Source organism: Aythya ferina (assembly GCF_964211825.1).
Source record: "Aythya ferina genome assembly, chromosome: 1".
NCBI classification, from domain to species: domain Eukaryota; kingdom Metazoa; phylum Chordata; class Aves; order Anseriformes; family Anatidae; genus Aythya; species Aythya ferina.
Window position 1 is genome coordinate 130,001,292 of NC_140296.1, and position 19,754 is coordinate 130,021,045.

The 19,754-nt window shown below is 37.8% G+C and overlaps 1 protein-coding gene across 25 annotated transcripts in view; it reads left to right on the plus strand.

Annotated features, from left to right (window-relative positions):
• The window catches only part of SOX5 (SRY-box transcription factor 5), a 650,695-nt gene that overhangs the window by 530,268 nt on the left and 100,673 nt on the right, over nucleotides 1-19,754 (plus strand). For 17 of the 25 annotated variants that reach the window (XM_084509197.1, XM_084509199.1, XM_084509212.1 and 14 more), the window contains one exon: nucleotides 17,670-17,793. In XM_084509197.1, the coding sequence (XP_084365323.1) occupies nucleotides 17,670-17,793 (124 nt within the window). The remainder of the gene's footprint in view (nucleotides 1-17,669; nucleotides 17,794-19,754) is intronic. The other 8 variants (XM_084509203.1, XM_084509211.1, XM_084509214.1 and 5 more) reach the window with 1 other exon arrangement.

Below are 19,754 nucleotides of genomic sequence, written 5' to 3' on the forward strand. Positions count from 1 at the left end.
TTCTAGAGGTAATGTTAGTATTGGTGTCCATCTGACCTGTAGATATGAGAAAAAGAGGAAGGTTGCAGGTTATTTTATCAGGTGCTTTTATGTCTGATGAAATGGGGACTATCTGTCAGAGCTGATAAGGAGAGAAAAGAATAAAATTGACTTGTTTGCAATTAAGGAAAGCTCCATCCAGCAAAAATGATGTGACAAAACTCTTAGGAACTTGTTTATGTTTTTTAAGTCAATTTCCTCAAGGAAAACTGAGAAAACACTTTATCTTTTTTTTTTTTTTTTTCCTTAAGTAAAAACTTTCCTCCTCAGATATTTGGCACTCCTGAAAATTTACTGGAGCCTGATGGACTATTCTGATGTTCTTAATGCACCTGAGAGTAACTTCCCAAACATGCCTTTCCTTATGTTAGATATTGCCAAGATCTTCTGGGTAAACCTCATTTCAAGTTTCTAGGACACAGCAACGTGGCTTAAAGGAGCCATAGAAGTACTTTCAAAATATGACTAGCACCTATTTCTAAGTCCCATATCACAAAACAATCTTGGCAAAATCTCCTGTAATTCAGCTAGAAGTGTGTTCTTTGACTGCCGACCACCTGTGAAGACTATGGAGGATAAATGACCTCTCATGAGAGTGGGGAACGAGTCAGAAAGTGTTTAATCTAAGCATTTATCTGTGCTTTGAACCATGTACTTTGAATTCTTGGGTTTACAAAAGAAAAGCCGATCTTGGTCTGAACTATGGACAGCCTATCTGTATTCTTGTACATAATGCATGTGAGGGAGCAGTAAATGTGTAGTGGACTGATGCAGTAGGGAGGGTTTGTTGACATGTTTAGGAGACCTGTGCTGCTTGCTACTTGTGCCTTATGCATGATACCTCCAACTAATAGCAGTAAAACCTTTATGCTACCTTACGCTGTAAAGTGTTGCATGAGAGCTGCAGATTTAAAAAATAACGACAACAACAAAACAGTTTAAATAAGTTTTGGAGAAATCAGAAAAAGTATTGGATATGTATTTTTGAGTCTCTGCTTGTAAAAGTGCTTCATACCATAGGTCGAATAAAACTACAAAATTCACCCACAATAGCTTTTCCATAAATAAAGTTATCATTGGAGGCTAATGTCTTGAGATGTTTCAAGGCTTCACACAGGTATTGTGGGTCACATTAGGAAACTGTGAATCCTTCTGTTTTGTACATAATAAATTCTTGTTGTCCTTTATGGGTTACACAGTACAGAACCTCAGAATTCCCTCTGTCCTAGGACTGAGTATGGGTAATACTGCAGTTCAGTAATGTTACCTGGAAAGCTGGGAGGGAAAAGGCATATGTCTGTTGGTTGGCTGTAGAGAAAATGTCCTTCTGAGAGATTTGGGGTTATACAATTTTGTCCCTGTTCAGACAGGAGAGTGTGTACTGTGCAAGCGAAGCTGTCGGAGGTGTGTGATAAATACTGTTTGCGTTCTGTTTTAATTTTCCCTTGGGTATCACCATCTCTTGCATGGTGCATGCCTATATGCTTGCATATGTGTGTGGACTCCTGTGTGGGGGGCATCTGTTTCGTGGGTACTGTGTATATATATATATATATATATATATGTAAATATCAGTACATGTGCACATACACACATATTTACATTTTAAAATAAATACCAGAAATGAGTTTTATAGATAGCTTCCCTCATTTGCTTGAGTGGTGTGTGAGACGTGTGCACTCACATCTACCGGGAAAATGTGTGTGTTTATAATTCTTTATGGGCACAGATGATGCGTGTGTGTATACAGACACAGACAAACATACACTCACATTGTAACACATTAGATGCACTTAGATCTATAGGACTCACTATTGACTTTAATTAGAATATCAGCATAGACTTCTTGTAAAAGACAACTTAGTTATTCTTTCTTTTCTTCTGAATACATATTTAATGTATTTATGGCCTGAGGTGAGAGGTAATGAAGTTTTATTCCAACGGCTGTGTCTGAGGAAGGTTAAGACTCTGGAAAAATGAAGGTGTGCAGCCTGATCAACCTTTGGGTGTGCTCTACTGGTCCTTCCCTAGCACTCTGTCATTTCAAACCATGACAGACACTATCAGATCATTCTCTTCAATATATGCTATTGCAGGAGAGTGCCAAACCACGGCAGTTCTTAAAAAAGGCTTCTAAGCAAAATGTAGGCATGCAACGTTAAAGTAAAGGTGCTGAAACCATTTGATTAACTGAAGATGCTTCTTCATGATTACTTAATAACATGATGGGAGTTTGAAGCTTGTCATTAATATTGTCATTTGTCTAAAAAATGCCTTCTAAGTGCTGCTGGGCACCAGGGTGACTAAGCACTGCATTATCATCTGAGCCTGGGTCTGCCTCAGCACGTTGTTCCATTTGGTGCATCAGGACAGTCTGCCATTCAGCCCTAGAGGACCCTAGGAAAGGCATTTGCAGGCAGGGACTCGAAAAAAGCACAGCCTAAGCGTAATTGCAGCCAGGCGCTTCCACCGGAGGAGTGGCTGTGTGTGGAATCAGAGTGTCCAGCTGTTCCGGGAGGATTACGAGGGCTTTAATGGAGAGCACAGATGGAATCAGTACTATTGTCCGGAGTATTCTGGGGCAGAGGCTAAAATGTGAAGGATGATCAGTAGAGAGCTGATTGGAAAGAAAAAAAAAAGAAAAAAAATAATAAGAAAGAAAGAGAGGGGAAAAAATCCTCTTGTTCTCTAAAAAGCAAAGGGATTGATGCTGTCCAATGGCGAGGGTGCACAGGAAATAGTTCCCAAAGCTTCCTTTCATGGTTAGCAGGCATTGTAAAGATGGCACAGGTCATGTGTTGTGTGCAGCTGTTTAGAGGTTCTTACAGAACTGTTAGAGACTTAGCAAGGCCCATTATTCAAGGCTCTAAGGCAGTTTTACTGGATATGGACTACTGCAATTGTATAAGCTCTCCATTGTGTGAGTACTAATTTAGAGTGCTACCATAAGCCAGCCATACAATCCACGCTTCCCATGAATGAATGAGTCATCTTGATGAAAAGGCTCAGAGCACACAGCCCTGACTTTTAGTCTTAAAGGGACCCGATGTGTTTGGAATGGATCACATTTTAATGAACAAACTCCCTGGCAAAACATTTTGGTTTTGAACTGCTAAAATAATCCTTTTCTTTTTAGGGAAGGATATCGTACCCAAAGACTTTAGATAGGTTTTCGTTTGTCTTAGCACATGTTAGGCATTTTTGTAATTACTGATTTGTTCTGGGATATTAAAGTGTTACTAATAAGCTCATGTAAACATAACAGGTTTCAAGGCCACTCAGTAAGCCAGCAATTCATGTCCTAAATCATTCCTTTAGGTGCCAAGGAGCCCCATGATTGTTTTATTCAAAACTGTTTGGCTGCAGGAATGCAGCTGTTTTTTGTTAATGATGTCCATGCACATACACAAGCGATGTGTTGTTACGTAGCACTGCTGTCTTTCTACTTTCTTGTCTCTGGAGAATACGAGAGTACTGTCAGGACCTCTAATGCAGTTGTACTGCTGCTTGGTAAAGTTGTTCTCTGTAGAGTTCTTATCTGGATGACTTAGGGCCAGACTGAAAAAGAGGATTTGCTCTTTGATAGCAGGTCTTAGATAGCCTTCGGGAACATCTAAACTGGGGGATACGGGAGGGCTTCCTGAGTTCATGTGCACATCCTGTCCAGCCATTATTCAGAAAGTCCTTAGAAGAGCCTTCATTCCCATACATGATCTGAAGCTTTGGGGACATCTGAACTTTCACAGCACCTGCCGATTTGAACTGAAAGGTTTCTGTAGTTCTTCTGTGCCTGCCCTGGAACTGCTCAAGGCTAAACACCTAAATGCTCCTGACTGAAGTTCATCATGGTCCAGAAACAAGGCAGAGCAACGCTGGCATCAATTGACAGGCTCAGCCACCAGCATGACAGGATCATAAAATGTAGCTGTTTCCTTTCTAACATGCCTCCGTAAAAGTAGGGGTAGTCCTTGTTTTTTTGTGTGCAGTAGCCTCGTGAAAGCTTAGCACTTGTCCAAGAAATGGAAAGAACAGGAGTGGGGCTTCTGTTTCCTTCATGCAGTTCACATGGTGTCTCCCACATCTTGGGAGAAAAGTCTGAGATCCAGAGGTAGTTTGGGGACAAGATGTTTCTCCATGTTTGCTGAAACTGAGCTTCATACAAAAAGAGACATACTGTTCATGTCATAAATGGAGCAAAAAAGAGATATCACTGTTCAGTATCTAACTAGTGATGACATTTGAGCTTGCGTTCTGTTCCTCAGATGCCTAGTTGTGGTTTTTGATTTGATTTTAATTATTATTTTTTTGTTATTGTTGTTGTTGTTTTTTTGTTTGTTTGTTTTTTAATATTTCTGCTGAGTGCCATGTGTATCAATCTGTGTTTGACTTCAGCAGAGCAAGGATTCAACAAAAAGTTCCTACAGGTCAAATTTTGCCCTTAAGAAAATGATTCTTATTACAAACTCCATTTTCTGAGCTGAATACTACTTAAAAGCTAAAGGCATCTAAAAAATCAAATACTACTTAAATTTTTCATCTGCTGGTTTCCTCCTTGATCTCTCTTAGTATCAAATTAAGTTTATTGAGCCAGCTTTGTTTAATTGGTTTAATTTTACTTGTTCAGCAGCATTGCCAGGGTTGTACTTTTCAGATTCACAGCTTTGAGTGAAAATATTCCCTGTGACTGGCAAGAGGAAACAAAAACAAAAGTATCAGAGACATCCATCCCTGCCCATGGCAGGGGGTTGGAACTAGATGATCTGTAAGGTCCCTTCCAACCCAAGCTGTTCTGCTGTTCTATGATTATTAAAGTGTTTACATTTTCTTAGGTAAAATGCTTCCAGAACTGAAATTTGGAGCAGAAAACATGAAAGAAACCTGACAGTTAACTATCTTAAAGCAGTTCTTATTGAAGAGTCGGAACTAACATTTGTTTTATTGCAAGTCAGGTCTACCACATGAAGCATGTCGACTATTAGTGCCTAAAAAAAAAAAAAAAAAAAAAAAGCCCAGTCACAGAAGATAAGCATTTGCACAATTGTTTATCTGACAAAAATAGTGGGGGTTTCAAATAAATCTTCACATCTTAGTCATGCCAGTGAGTGAGTGAAAACTATTCAAGGGCTTTTCCTACTCTCCCTTCAGCCTAACTCAGTAGCATCAAGTACTGTCATGTCTTGTGACACGACCAGAGCCCTGAGGATCAGCAGATCCTCTAGTTACATTGGAACTGTGGCTGTCCCACACTACTAAGAAATAACATTGCTGATTTGCATTGGTGAACCTGAGCAGGAAGCCCCTGATTTTCAGTTGCACCAAATGTCCAGCCCCAGAATCTGTGTTCTGGTCTAAAACTTTGTTCTCTGTCTTAAATTGCTTAAAGAGAACTCGGGAGTACTGTATGACCAACAGTGTTTCAGTATAAACTGTGTTAGGAATAAACAAATTGATCAGAAAATTCTTTTTCCTAAAGAGAAGTAGATGGAATTAAAATGAATTCTGAATGGCCATGGTGTATGCCTAGAAGAATAGCAGAGACGGATAACATCACTGTGGTATTTTCAGAGTTTTTTACACTGCTCTTTTATATCCCTCTCCCCCAGACACATCACATCTACCTTTCTCTTTAGTATGCAAATGCACAATTAAAAGCATTCAACAGATAGAGATGAATAAGCTAATAAAGTGTGCCGCTAGTAATTCATTTTCATTAGCTGGGAGTATGTGGAAGTACCCCAAAGAGCGAAGTGATGCTGGAAAGTTGTAATAGATACGAATCTACTAACTGCCTTTATGTAAGACAATAGATGTTGTGAATATTCAGCTTCCTCTCCAGGCAGTGAGCTAGTATGGTTAACCAAAATTGTTGAGTAATTGTTCCGTGGTTGAGAACAAAATGCTGAATTAAACTGTTCCCAGCACAATAATTGTGTGATTACAGCATTTATGTTGCTGGCCAAAAGAACAGTCATTAGGTTTGGAAGACTTACCAAAACCACAGGCTCAAAAAAAAAGAAATGCAAATCACATGTAAATTGTCCTGTAATACCTACGGTGGCTTAAAAATTGAACTAGGAGTATGGTATGTGTATATTTAAAGGCAGGCAAGCCAGAAAAAAAAAAAAAAGATTTTACATTCAAGAACTACTTCGGACTAGGAAGAAAATAGCCAAAGATTATTCATTTTTACTCTGTTGTACTTTTCCCCCTCTTGTGAGATCCTGCACTTCATATATTATGAGTGTATTCTGCTTTGTGAATGCTATTATATTTTTCCCCACTGCATACCAATCAGATATTGTCTGGGAGTTGTAAGTTAGGTTGGGCTCCCACACCTAACTAAATCTTGGGCCAAGCCAATTCAAAGAGCAATATACAAGGAAGGCAGGCAGCAAATGTTTATCTGATTGCTGTAATCCACCAGTAAAATTAAAAATTGATTTATGATGATAGGTACTCTTGTGAGGTAGATGATTTTCTTCTCCGTTGCATGGTCCATATCTAGGAGTGCCAAAGAAATGTGTTCGCCTAGTCTTTTTGTGTTGTCCTCATGTTGTTTTTCCTCAAATTTCTAATATTAAAGGTGGAGGAGGAAGGCAAACAGAAACTGAAGGAGACAGCAAAAAAAAAAAAGAAGTCACAATGCTTAAGTCAATTAAAACTTTTGTGCCTGCAATTCAGTGCAGTAAACAAGCTATTTGGATAGCTGGCTACCTGGCTGTACACAGCAATCAGAAGGTTAGGTGTCTGTACTCTTATCATTGTATCTACAGTTAACTGTAGATGTATTGCTGTCAGCTTTAAATGTATTGCTGTCCCAAAATTGTAGGCACAAGATGAGAGATTGTCCTCAAACCTATTAGAAAAATGCTCCCAAACTTCTGAAAAACATTTTCAAATGATGATTTTGGCAATGAGGAAAAAAAAAGCATCAGGACATGAAAGGAAAAGTGGCTAGGTATATATATTTAAATATTCTTTCTTCTGCAACTTGAATACATTTTTACTTTTAAAATCGAACTTTTGATAGTGATACTAAACTCTATTAAGGAACAATTCGACTGGCAAAAGGGACAGTCAGAAACAAGTCCAAACAGCTGAAAAATTGAAAAGAAGTCTTTATTGTGCGTTTCCCTGGGCAGTAGAGGCTATCCAACACTAGAAATGTGTTTTCCACAGAGGTTTCTACTAACATTTGGTCTTAGTTTTCCTGGCCATTTGTCCATCATATTTAAGTGCAGGGGTTTTTAAGACCATGAAGAAAGCAATAAAACTCAATAGAAAATAATAATAATAGTAAAATGTCTTTTGGAAAGAATTGCATTGAGTTGTTGTAGCAACTAGTGCACTGAAACTGATGTCACTGGAGACCAGCCATACGTTGAAACATGTATCTGATTTAATAATAATTAAAAAAATGGGGAAAAGGGAGCATTCAAAGGGCTTAATCAGTGGATTTAAGTGTAAAATTTTCTGAGCAGACCAATTTCTGCCAAAGTCTACGCTGATCAGGCCATGAAGAATGTTTGCTTCCCCATACTATATTACATTGTATACTGTTTTATTAAGTATGTCCCTCAACCTTTCAATTAAAAAAAAAAAAAGAGTGTACAGACTCTTAATGTGGATTTTGTTCTCCAAGTCTTTTATATGATTTTTTCTCTTTCCATGTAGTATGATTATAAGTGAATGACTTTGATAAGACTTTCATGTTTGTTTATACCATTGCACTATTCAGCAACTGAACGGGTTTTGAATTTCTGCCCACTACATGATATTAAATAACCCATTTCTTGCCCACCGCCTACACAAAAAAATTGTTATGTTTGTTTTAATTAATGATACTCCACTTGTCAAAGAGATACTGAGTGAAAAATACATCTTGAAACCTTAAGATTTTATCTAAAAGAATACCTCTTCCTCTTTCTTTATTAAAAATCATCTTTATTAAATCATATTAAGAAAATTGGCAAAAACAAACAAACAAACAAACAAACAAACAAGAAATAGCTGTTAAAAGGCAGAATTCTGATGATCTCTGTGTCTTCTACACCAACCAGTTTGAGTAACCAAGACTTCTGCGTTAAGGGTTATGAAAGTAGAACTGCTTTATATTATTTGATGTGACTTCAATATTTTATTATATGTAAAATCTATTCAAGGCAATGTGTCATGCATGGCCCATAATGAGTGGCAATAGAAAAGTTGAAATATAAGGCCAGATTGTGGCACACTGCAGTGCAAGAGCGTTAGAGGGGAGGTATCTTGCCATGGTGGGAGCAAAGGAAGACCAGGATGAGAGGTGGGCTTGCCTTTTAAGTCATTTATGTTCCAGTGAGGTACCACAGCACACCCACTAAATTCCTATTTTATCCTTACCTACATTATAGACCTTCATTCTGTTAAGCAGTGTTTGAACTACGAGCTGATTGCTACTTTTGATTCAGTTTTTCTCCAAGAGTGTCTTGGGGTCATTAATACAATAACAAGTCTCTTAATGAAGGCAGCTCATTATTAAGTGGTTTAGACATTAGATATTGATCTATTCAAGAATTTGGACTTTACCATTGTGTCAAAAATGAGCTCATGGCATTTGCCTTCAACTGCACAGCATTTTAAATCCAAATGTTTCCATATTAGAACTGTTCTCCCTATTTCAGAGATTTAAGAAATCCCGTTTGGAACAGTAGACAGGAAAAAATAGTACTGCAAGTTACACATTGAAGTGATTTTTTACTTGGATTTTAATATGCAGATATGGTACAATCAACAACAGGTAAAGGAAAGAGTGTAAAGATGGTCTTAACACAGATGTTTCTTAATAACTTTATATGACAAAAAATACTGGTCAGCTCTGTACAATGGCATAACCTTGCTCTTGCCATCTATTTCTTCAGCTCTTAGGGAAAATGCACTAAAGAAATCTTTGAATTAAATAATATAAAATAAAATAGAATTTTGCTTCTGATTCTGCAAGAACACATGCCAGTACTTAGTAAATGAAGGAGCCCACTGCAGTGAGTAGGCTTACACCCCAAAAGCTGTGTCCCTTCAGTCCGTATAAGAGCAAGAACCACAAATAAAATAAATGTTTCCTTCCTAATCTGGAATCTGTCTTGGGCAGCTATAGAGCCAACATTTTGTGAGGACACAGTGAAGAAGCTGGTCCTGTTTGCATCCTTTGCATGAAAACATTCACAGCAATACTTATGGTGTCAGGAGAAATGCAAAACCACCTCAGAAGTATGGAAGAGAGAGCAGGGTGGGGCAACCGGCCTTGCTGCCTGTGATGAGGTGTAATACTACAATTTATTTCTTTACCTGAATCCATTGATTTGCAGCATTCACAGAAGTTACTGGAAAGGCAATTTGGGTGATTCCTCTTCCTGTCCTCCCCTATCCCTGTGTCACACACTAGTGCTGATCCCTGCTTCCCATTCCTTCTTCTTACAGCATACCCATTGATTAATAATGTTAATATTTGCATAGTCAACCTTGTATGCATTAAAAAACATGCTCTTACAGGAAAACACTCTAGATTCTGCACACCTCTTTTGACTGTCATACCTCTCACTCTATTTCTAACAGCATCAAAAAAGGAACAGCCCTTACTTAACACAGAGCTGCCACAAGCTGTCCTATTTGTTCCTCTCTCTTCCTTAGTAGCAATAGTTAATGCTGGACCTTCCTTCTTAAGCTCTTTCGACAATGTTCCATAATACTGCCACACAACAAATTTTATCTGGTAAAATGGGAGTATTGGATATACCAAAGAAATTACTTTGGAGAAAGAGAGAGAAGTGGGTTAGCACACACACAGAAAACGCAGCCACTCCAGTCTCTTTAAGGAGAACACGGAAAATCAGAAGGAAACTACAGGTAACTTCTAGAATGCTGATATGAACAACATCAAGGGAAGTATACTTATTTTTGTCTCTGATTCTTTATTGCATGTGCAAAAAGCCCTGAGTTCATTATAATTTGAATAATGGAACTGACATATAATAGATCAGCTAACTGTGAAAAACAGTCCACATGTGCAGCTCAAGAAATTATCCTACATGCTGTCTTTTAAAACACATCAGGAAATCTCACACCTGTTTTCTTTTCACTGACAAATGTTTCCCTGAATAGCTTACTGCTAGAGCCGTCAGCACTGGTCCAGAGCTCATTGGGAAAAGCATTAAACAAGCATCTGGGAACTGTATGCTCTATCATATGCTGTAAGGCAGCATTGGTTATTAATGCAAGCTCATAGACTTTCCAGTTCGAAGGGAGTGACTTTGCAGATAACTTGCTACGTGACAGTTACATTTGGGAGCAAGTTGCTATTAGCCAGGAAATACACAGATAGAGGACAATATGCCATATAAATCATCAGTTGTGACAGTCACAAGTTGATGGCAGCTTTCCATTATAGTCCTGGCTTGTCCTTCTACGAAGGGTACTACCAATTAAACAAGACAACTAGGTGCTTGGAAGCTATGGCATAAGAAACAGTATTTATGTGAATTTTAATTAAGGTGAAATGAATCAGGTGAATCAGTCTGGCCCAAACATTGGTCATCATACCTCTAAAGACAATTTTGTGCCCTATGCTAACTTTAGCCTCTTCATGGAACAAATGGCTCAATCAACCAAACAATGGATCTTTTTCCTCAAAAAAAAAAAAAAAAAAAAAAAAAAGTGCACATTGTTTTGAATTTTGCTCCAGAGCTGCAACTGACTTTGATTAGAAAGGGCAGTTTAGAGAATATGTTTCAGTCTTCCAGCGTAGCTATTACCTGAATTAAGGTAGGTTGGCTAACTTGTCCTTCAAGTCCTGTTTTTGCTGGAGAACCCCAGCCACTGGGGTGCTGCAGGGCCTGGAGCAGCCATTCATGCATGAACTCTTAAGATTTTGACGTAAAACAACTTCATACTGGAATGAATTTCAGTGGGTCTTCTTTTTTATTTCAGATGGCCTCTTCCTTTTCAGTAGGGCCATTTGTGCAAATGCCTTCGTGGCAAAATTGCTCTGTGGATAACTTCCATGCTAAGTGGCACAAGCCAGAATACTCCTTGTTATGTGTCGTCCCAAATGGGAGAAACACATTTTCTCTCCTCTGCATGATTTTTCTGTACCAAATCAAATAGAAAAGAAGTGTTCTGAAGTTATCTTAGTTACATAAATCAATAAATAATACTGCTTTTTCTTCCCTTAGAGGTATCCAAGAGATGCTTCTTGATGCAAAAATACGTTTTGGCTCATATCCTTCAAAATGCTGCTAAAGGTGTTTGTCTCTCACCAGACATTTTGTTCCGTAGTATGAAGTGGAGGAGGGAAGCCTTTGGAAGCAAATTATTGACATGGAAACAGCTACTGTCTGTATTATTTGGCAGTTTAAGGCACTTCTCTGCACTTCAGTTAAAAAGGCTAAACATGTTCATTCAGTAGTACTTAAAGACTTTTTGATGAGATAATTTTGAGATGGGTTCTGGTGGTGACACCTGGATTCTCTTGCAGGACTGAGCAAAGACAGAAAGTTTCCTGCCTGGAAAAGCCTTGCCTTTTAAAACAAAAAATGTTTGTTGATGTAGTTCTCTGGATTTCAGTTTCCCTCAAAGTTCTTTTCACGTGTTTTCTGTGAGCCAAGGTGCATGCATACAACCTATTACTTGTTAAGACAGATTGTTGCCATATTCCAGCAAACTAATAATTTTTTCTACACTATCATTCTGAATAAGATTCTCTTGTGGTAGTGGAGTTAAAATAGGAGGTATTTTTTTCTGCCTAAATAACCTTTTTCATTCTTCTTAAAAGATTGCCACTTTTCTACTATCAGTACCACTGTTTGTAAACAATTGTCAACAGTGAGGTGCTACTATTGAATGGTCTGGGGTGTTCAGGCAAGACGAATTTTGATAAGTACTGGTATGAACTGTGACAGCCTCTTATGCAACAAAGGAAAGAGTAATGTTTAGGGCCCAAAGCATCTGCTGCAGAAAAACTCTCAAGTGAGAATCAAGAAGAAACATTGATCACAAAATTCTTTGCCAGGAACCCCTATACCACCATGCCTGGCCGTGGAGTGAGCTGCTTCTCAGCAGTAAAGGCAAAGCATTTGGTCTTTAGAGCATGAGGTAGGATGGGTGTGCTGTCTGTCTCCTGTGCGTCTCTTCTTCTGGGCATACATCTTCTATTTTTGCTTCTTAAGCATTCACTAAGCACCCCATAAAAATCCACCTCAAACTCACTGTGAAAGTGATCGCTGCATTACCCAGATGGGCAAGTCTCCCTGTTACATAGATTTGGGACACACTTAAGTCGATTTAGGGAACTGGTATACGGAAGAAAATGAGGAGAATAACATTTTCTTTTCTTATTTTAAACGTCACTGTAAGGGAAAATAGCAGATTGTAGTTATATGAGGACATATATTTTTATTTCCCTTAAGATAGACGTGGGGGGGTGTGAGAGAGAGAGAGAAAGAGCTGGCCAACACATGCTAATTAAAGAATCCAGTCCTCAGCAGAGTGTGCGCCACTGTGAGCCAAGTGTTTCTGGAGGAAGGGGGACTGATGCAATTAAACCTGTCATTTTTGAAGGACATATTTATGTCATTGCATGGTAAATGTACATTACATTCTTTTATATACAGCAGAAGAGATACTTAACTTCTAAACAGGTTGTGGGCAAGAAAATACTCATACAACAATTCGAAGTTAAAAGAATCATTCAAGCACATCTATGGTTCTAGGAATGTAAAATTTGAACTTCTTTGAGTAACTGACAATGGTAACTCAAATGAAAATAAAAATTAGACACACATCCACATGAAGAAGCCATTTAGGAGATCATTTCAGAAAAGATGCTCGTGCAGCTTGTGAAGGACATCTGAACAGCTCAAGGGTAAAGGACTGCTTGGAGTTTTGTTGGTTTGCAGAGAAGGGAGTGTTGCTTTTTGCAGCCGTCTTATTCACACTGAGTAATTCGTTACTCCGTCACCAGTCTCACTGAAATTGATAGAATTTCTTCTGAGGAACTAGAGGTAGGTGGAAGATCAGTATTCACCCCTCAGTGTAAAGTGTTATACATGGATGCCAGGAACTGTATTGAACTATTTACCTTGGAGAGAGGAAAACTTATACAAAAGTTTATGCTAATAAACATGTAATGAGCAACTACGGAAATTAAATTGGTGTATGTGTATAAGGATAAAACAGATAAAACTAACAGTAGCTACTATGTTAGGGGCTTAGGTTTGCTGAAAGTATGGGTTTATGTTATTTGAGAAATATTATGAGCCTGATGAATTAAGCAAGAATCACGTGAGGGGAAAAACTGTGAACTTCTGGTAAAAGATTGTCAGGATGCTTGGGCATAATGGGCCAAAATAAGGTCATGCAAGCTATCCTGATTCTGATATTTCCTAAGCCTTGAATGCTTACCTTTGCAACCTTATTGTTTTGTCAAACTGTTTTGTATTTGCAGCTACTTATATAATGACCCAAAGTGCATGTGGCATTTTACAGAAAATGGAGTAGAACTGCAATTGTCAAGTGTTTGCAATCTAAATTTATATAAGTCACAGCAGGAGCTAGTAACAAACAGTAGGGGTAGCTGTTAAAAACATACTGCTTAGTGCTTAGGTAGCTGTGGTAACCATCGTATGTCCCTAAAAGAAGGTAAGAGACCAAAATTTAAACAGAAGTATTATGCTTATAATGAAGCCAGGAATTCTGTGAATTTGGCATTAGCTGCACCGAATGCACTTACTTATGTGAGTGCATTTGTTATGGTCAGTCATAAAGGAAACACATAGATCTGTGAAGATACTGGCCTAGGTTACCACATCTTGAAGCTGTTCCAAGTTTAATAACAAATTTCTTTTGGTAAGGGTAAGTCATTTAAGGTCAGATTTGAAAGGCATCAAAGCAAGTAAAGATTCAGAGAGGCATTTCCCCAAACTGAAAGTCTTTACAGGCAACTCCGGTTGCTTCAGTTTCCCACTTGCACAGTAAATACAGTATTAATAACTTGTCACATGCTCATACTGTTTTTCTATTGTTAAGATCTTTAGGGCTAGTCTCCCTTTTGTATTTTAAGTGATGAGTATGAAGGGTCCCTGATACTGGTGTGGGCTCCAGTTAAAACTTGGTTTCAATTTCTGCCACTCCTAAAATATTTTGCCATAACAGAAGATGACTTGCTCTCCTCATCATAAATAAGAGAGGCTGTTTGAACTCTTGCTTAACCACTTACTTAAGGGAAATATTTCTCAAAACCTAAATGTCAAGTGGTATGGTCTTCCTTCCTTCCTTGCAGCATGGGCTTCTCTCTTGCATCAAATTATTTGTCAGAGATATGTGAATGAAAGTACAAATTCCCTGAGCGGTGAACTGACTTCGTAAAGACCTACAACTCTCATGACATTCTGTTCATTTCTTTGCTGTTTCCTTTATGTCAGATTCCTTTTCTGTGCATAACACACATCTGCAGCCCAAGAGTACTTATGGTTAATCAGATATGTGGTGATTGCATTAAAACTGAGAGAAAGAGCAGGGAACTGTTTGTTCAGTTGACATTGGGACAATAATATGTGTAGTGAAAAAAACAGGCCCTTGGGAGATTGTATCTGCATCATCCAGACTAATATGACAAAGTACATACGAAGTTACACGGTGAGGTTTTAGCCCATTAAATCTATTGGGATTTAAATTACAATCTTTCAGGAAATTACAACTAAGAAGAGTTAATCAATCATATAGAGAGACTGGCAAGTGGACAATCTTGACAACTCTATTCATTTTTTTATTGTTAAAGATGTGTTAGTATTTTGTGTACATATATTTGTCCAGTAGCAGAATAAATTGGAAAGGCTGAAAATAGCTCTGGTTTGTAGTCCATTACATTGAAATTAGAAGTGAAGAAATTATTGTTGAGAAAACTTTGGAAAGTATGCAAACAATGTAGCAAAGCAAAACTTTTGTAAGAGCTGTTAATTGATGTAGTAATAGCTAAAAAACAACAACAGCAACAAAAGGAAAATACCCTTCGCATAAAACTCAGAATGAAGGGCCTGTATTCTGTGCCACTTGAAACAGTTGTATCCTAGCAATTCTAGGTAATAATAATAAACATACAAAAGTTAAAATGTGGTAGTTAAATGAGCCATAAAAATGAAGAGTAATTTGTATTGTATTGTGTCAGGTAATCGGATTAAAATAAAATCATAATTGCACTTATTTGTATTTGGGAGAAAATGAAGTGTAGCTGTTTGAGTGGTGCTACATACATTCCATCCTGGAATGAAAATCACATTGTTTTGACTGCGTTATTTCTGTATCCATGCAAACCATCCTTATCACTCTACAGTCCTTACCTCCTTAACACAACTGGGTTTGTGTCATTGAAATTAGTGGATCTAAAGGCCCTGTGGAGAGACAAAGGGGAACAGTGATTTGAAAAAAAAAATGAATTGCAACAGTCAGGTTTAAGAAGAAAGGGCATTTTCCTGGTAAATGTTTTCCTAAATGGGAGTTTTTCAGTGTGGTGTTTTGCTCGTGTATTTGGCAGTCACTTGGAATCAAGTGCAGACTTGTGCTACATTGTGGGCTTGGCAATGACAATTTGTGTGTGTGTGGTGCTTTAGTTATATTAGCCCTGGAGGCAGAGTTAACACTTGCAGTGGGACAAGAGTATTTGCAGTCATCAGAGAACTTTGCAGTCAGCTTCAATAACATCACTCCATTTTTTTCACTTTTTTTTTTTTTTTTTTAACATTTTTTTTGGCAGCAAATCTCTTAGTAGAACCATCTGTCTTTCTATTAGTGTTTTTGAGTCCTGTTTTGAAGCTTCTTTGCTTGGCAAAGTCACTTTCATCCTTGGAAACCATTTAAAAAAAAAGTTCTGTGGCTTTTTGCCGAAGAAGAGTACTATGCAAAAATTCCACAAGGCTGTTCATTTTTGTTCTAAAAGAATACAGTTACTTTGTCTTTGTCTTTAAAAAAAAAAAAAAGGCAAAAAAAAAAGACGAAAAGGCAAACATTGGACTGTTAGTTCTAGGGTGACTGAGTGATTATGAGAAGTCACGTTTGAAATGTTTTTATCTCCTGAAGTCCAGTTAAAGTACATATGCCTTATAGTTAAGAGGATGAGAACAGAAAGCAGAGTACTGAAGTAACAAAAAACGAATTGAGTTCAGTGAATGGAGCCACATCTACTCCAGTTTCAGTCCCAATCTTAATCTCCCACTGCAAGGATTTCCATCAACCGCACTCTTGAACTTCATCCTTGCAAATTGTTTCAGACTATAAAGATACAGGCAGCACACATATAGGTGTTGACAGGTCCTGGCATAAATTAAGAGGTTACGATCCCGAATTTCATATCATTCTTTGTAGCAGTGTTGGGTGAACTGAGACATCTCCTGGATCTTCAGGAGATTAAATTAAAATAAAATTAAATTAAAATGCTGTACTCTGAGCTGTGGCAGCCAAAGAGCTGACACAGATTCTCTTTTGCCAGTTCTGCTACACAGGCAATAATGAAAGGAGTAATACCTTCTTATGCCTCTGGCTAAAAACACTTGTCTACCAACACCCTAATTCTCCTTGTTTCTTAAGTCTACAGACCACACAAACTTTTTTTTTTTTTTTTTTTTTTTTTTTTTTTTAATCTGTGGTAATGGATCTATACTTCCAATGCTTCAGCTTTACAGTGCAATTACAAATCTAGAATGACCTTTCTTAAAAAATGAGTCATTCTCTACTGACTGATCTACAGAAAATAAAGTTTTACTTGTCAGTACGGTGGTGTTTTGTTTGTTTGTTTGTTTAACTTAAAACTAGCTATTTAATTGTTTAATCTAGCAAACTTTCTGTTTCTCATCTGCGTGAAATACAAAGACGTTGTCCAGTTCTACTAATTAAAACCTCTGGCAAAACTTGGTAAAAGCAATAGTATTAGATGCTGTGCCATGGCAAACCTCCAGTTTTGATGACTAATTTCTGCATGTCTTAAGTCTTTTGCAGTATCCATTTACAATATAATATTTTCCACTTCCTGGCTTCCATGGTTGTATACGGTTGCTGTGCAAAGTTGAACAGCTAACACTTTAGACATAGCTGTGTTATATTTGTGAATAAAGTGTCTCAGCTTTTTTCTTAACATCTCACAGACTTTGTCTTTTCACGTGTACATATAAATTCACATATATGGGCAGAAAAATAGTACTGACTGTGCTGTACATTACTTTTGCACATGTTTGTACTTCTGTGTATTTGGATCTTTGTGTTTGTGCTCAGTCAGTATGAAAGCTACTATTTGAGACTAAGATTTTGTTGCACAATACGATAAACCCCACCCCTCCCCGTAGTCAAATAGAACTGAGGGTTATGGACTGTGGGGGGAATAATTAATTGGAAAATAGGTATGCGTTAGTGCAATCTTTTGATTTATTTTGGATTAATGTGATTCATATGAAGTGTTTTGATAATTAAGATGAGGCTGAATAGTTGATGCTACTGGAACATTATGGAGGAGCATATTCAAACCTGACCTCACAGAGTAGAAGTGAGAGAAAGCATGTAAGCAAACATTTTCCCCTAGAAAAAATTCCACGTTTGATTTTCCCTCTCCTGTTCAGCAGGTCCAGGGTCAGCTGCCTCCATTAATGATTCCCGTATTCCCTCCAGACCAACGAACCCTAGCAGCAGCTGCTCAGCAAGGATTCCTTCTTCCTCCTGGTTTCAGCTACAAAGCGGGATGCAGTAAGTCCTGTAGACTTTTTTAGCTGGAAGTGGGTATAGGGCACATTTTCATGCCAATCCGTATAGAAGTGTCACCTCTCTAGCCCAGTGGACAAAGCTAGTAACTTGCACAGATGAGTTTAAAAGGAAGGAGTAGTCAGTGTTGTATGAGAAAAGATTGTCAGATAAGTATGTGTTTCAATGTAACAGCAAAACATTTCACACAAAAAGAAGATTTATGCACCTTCTTTCTGACAGATCTTTTTGACAAGTGAAGGCTCATGACCACACAAACATACATAGATCTGAAGAGAAGCTATTTGAAATTTCCCAATAAATTTCAACACTGTTGTAAGAAAATACATTTTTTTCCTGAAGCAGCCTGCCTACTATTTGTGAACTGAGGGCCTATTCTAGTGTCTTTCTTCACACAGAACTCACATTAATCTCAACAGGGGTTCTGCACAGAGATCAAAGATAGCATATGCCTTTCAGTTTGATGGACTAACACTATATTTATGAGAGCCTAACACTAAAAAATACAGCATCTACTTTTTTAATCTTTGAGAGATTTGTATTGTTCTCTACACTCTCCTATTTTTTTGGGGAGGAAATTTTATTTAAGCCTTCTATAGGATTTCATGTTCCTGTCAGCTATATGGTAACAAATGCAAGTTAAAGATTTACTGAGGATCTCCATTTTCATGAATAGAATTAGCTAAAGGATGAATTTCATAGTCTCATTTTCATGCATTTCTGCTTGTATAACTCTTCTGACATCAGACTCCTACTGAGTTATCTGGGATTTGCTTGCTCTTCTGTTCTCTGTTGCTAGTATGTGTGCTTAGCTTTACTATGTCCATGTTAGTCTATCCATCTGTATCATTGACTAACCCATGAATTCATTGGTTATTTTGCATTACTCAGCACTTGCCACTGCAGTAGTTTCACAAAATTAGAATGTAAAAAGATCCCTTTAGTTAAACTGGCTTAGCCCACAATTTGAGATTTCTTTCAGTTCCCGTAACATTGTAGATATAGTACTTGAATGAGAACTTGAGTTGCTTGGCCACAACTGCCTTTTCCTAACATTTTATAGTCTGGGACCACTACTGAAAAGTACTGTTCAAAACACTTCACATCCCTCAGCAGCTACAGTGCCAAAGCATAGGCTCATTCAGTTCTTCCAGTGATTTCACACTTGTTCTTTCTCAAAAGGGAGAAGCAGTGATCCACATTACAGAATGTTTAACTGAAAGCCATGCTGGATATGATGCTAACATAACTGTAGGCCTGGAAAAGGTCAAGAAAGGCACCCTATTAGATACATCTGGCAGATCAAATCATTTCCATGTTAATGAAGTCTGATTTGAAAGAATAGTCTGATAGAAAGAGTTGAAGTGTTTTTTTTTCCCTTCCATTTACTGCATGTGCATTAACTGTAAGACATTCATATAGTACCTCACATCCATGAAGTACATATGACATCACATGTTTGTGTAACCTTGAAAAGGAAAAAGAAAAAGAGCAAAGTGGCTGCTGCTCCTGGCAGTAAGGCTTGGAATTAACAGCATGCCAAGGTCTAGGACTGAGCAGAAGCCAGTGGAAAAAGACAGCTCTGTGTTTGGTGATTCCCTGGCATGTTTGACTGAATTTGACTGAGAAGCTGAGGAAAAGTGATAAGTAATCCAAAGGATTTTTTCTTTCCACTCAGTTTAGTGTAAACAAAAGCATATATGGATTTAGCTACACCTAGAAAGCTTGTAGCAATGAAAAAAAAAGTAGCTGTATTAAAACTATAACATGTTCACATCAAGTAATGTTTTTGACAGGCCATTAAAACATATTTCTCCCACTTTTCTGTTTGCCCTTCTGTTTATCAGGCCTCTTGGCAAAGATGTGGTAGATTGTAAACCAAAGAGGTTTGGATAAAATTTTCTGAAGTACCTGAATGATTTAGGAGACTACATCTCCATTTGAAA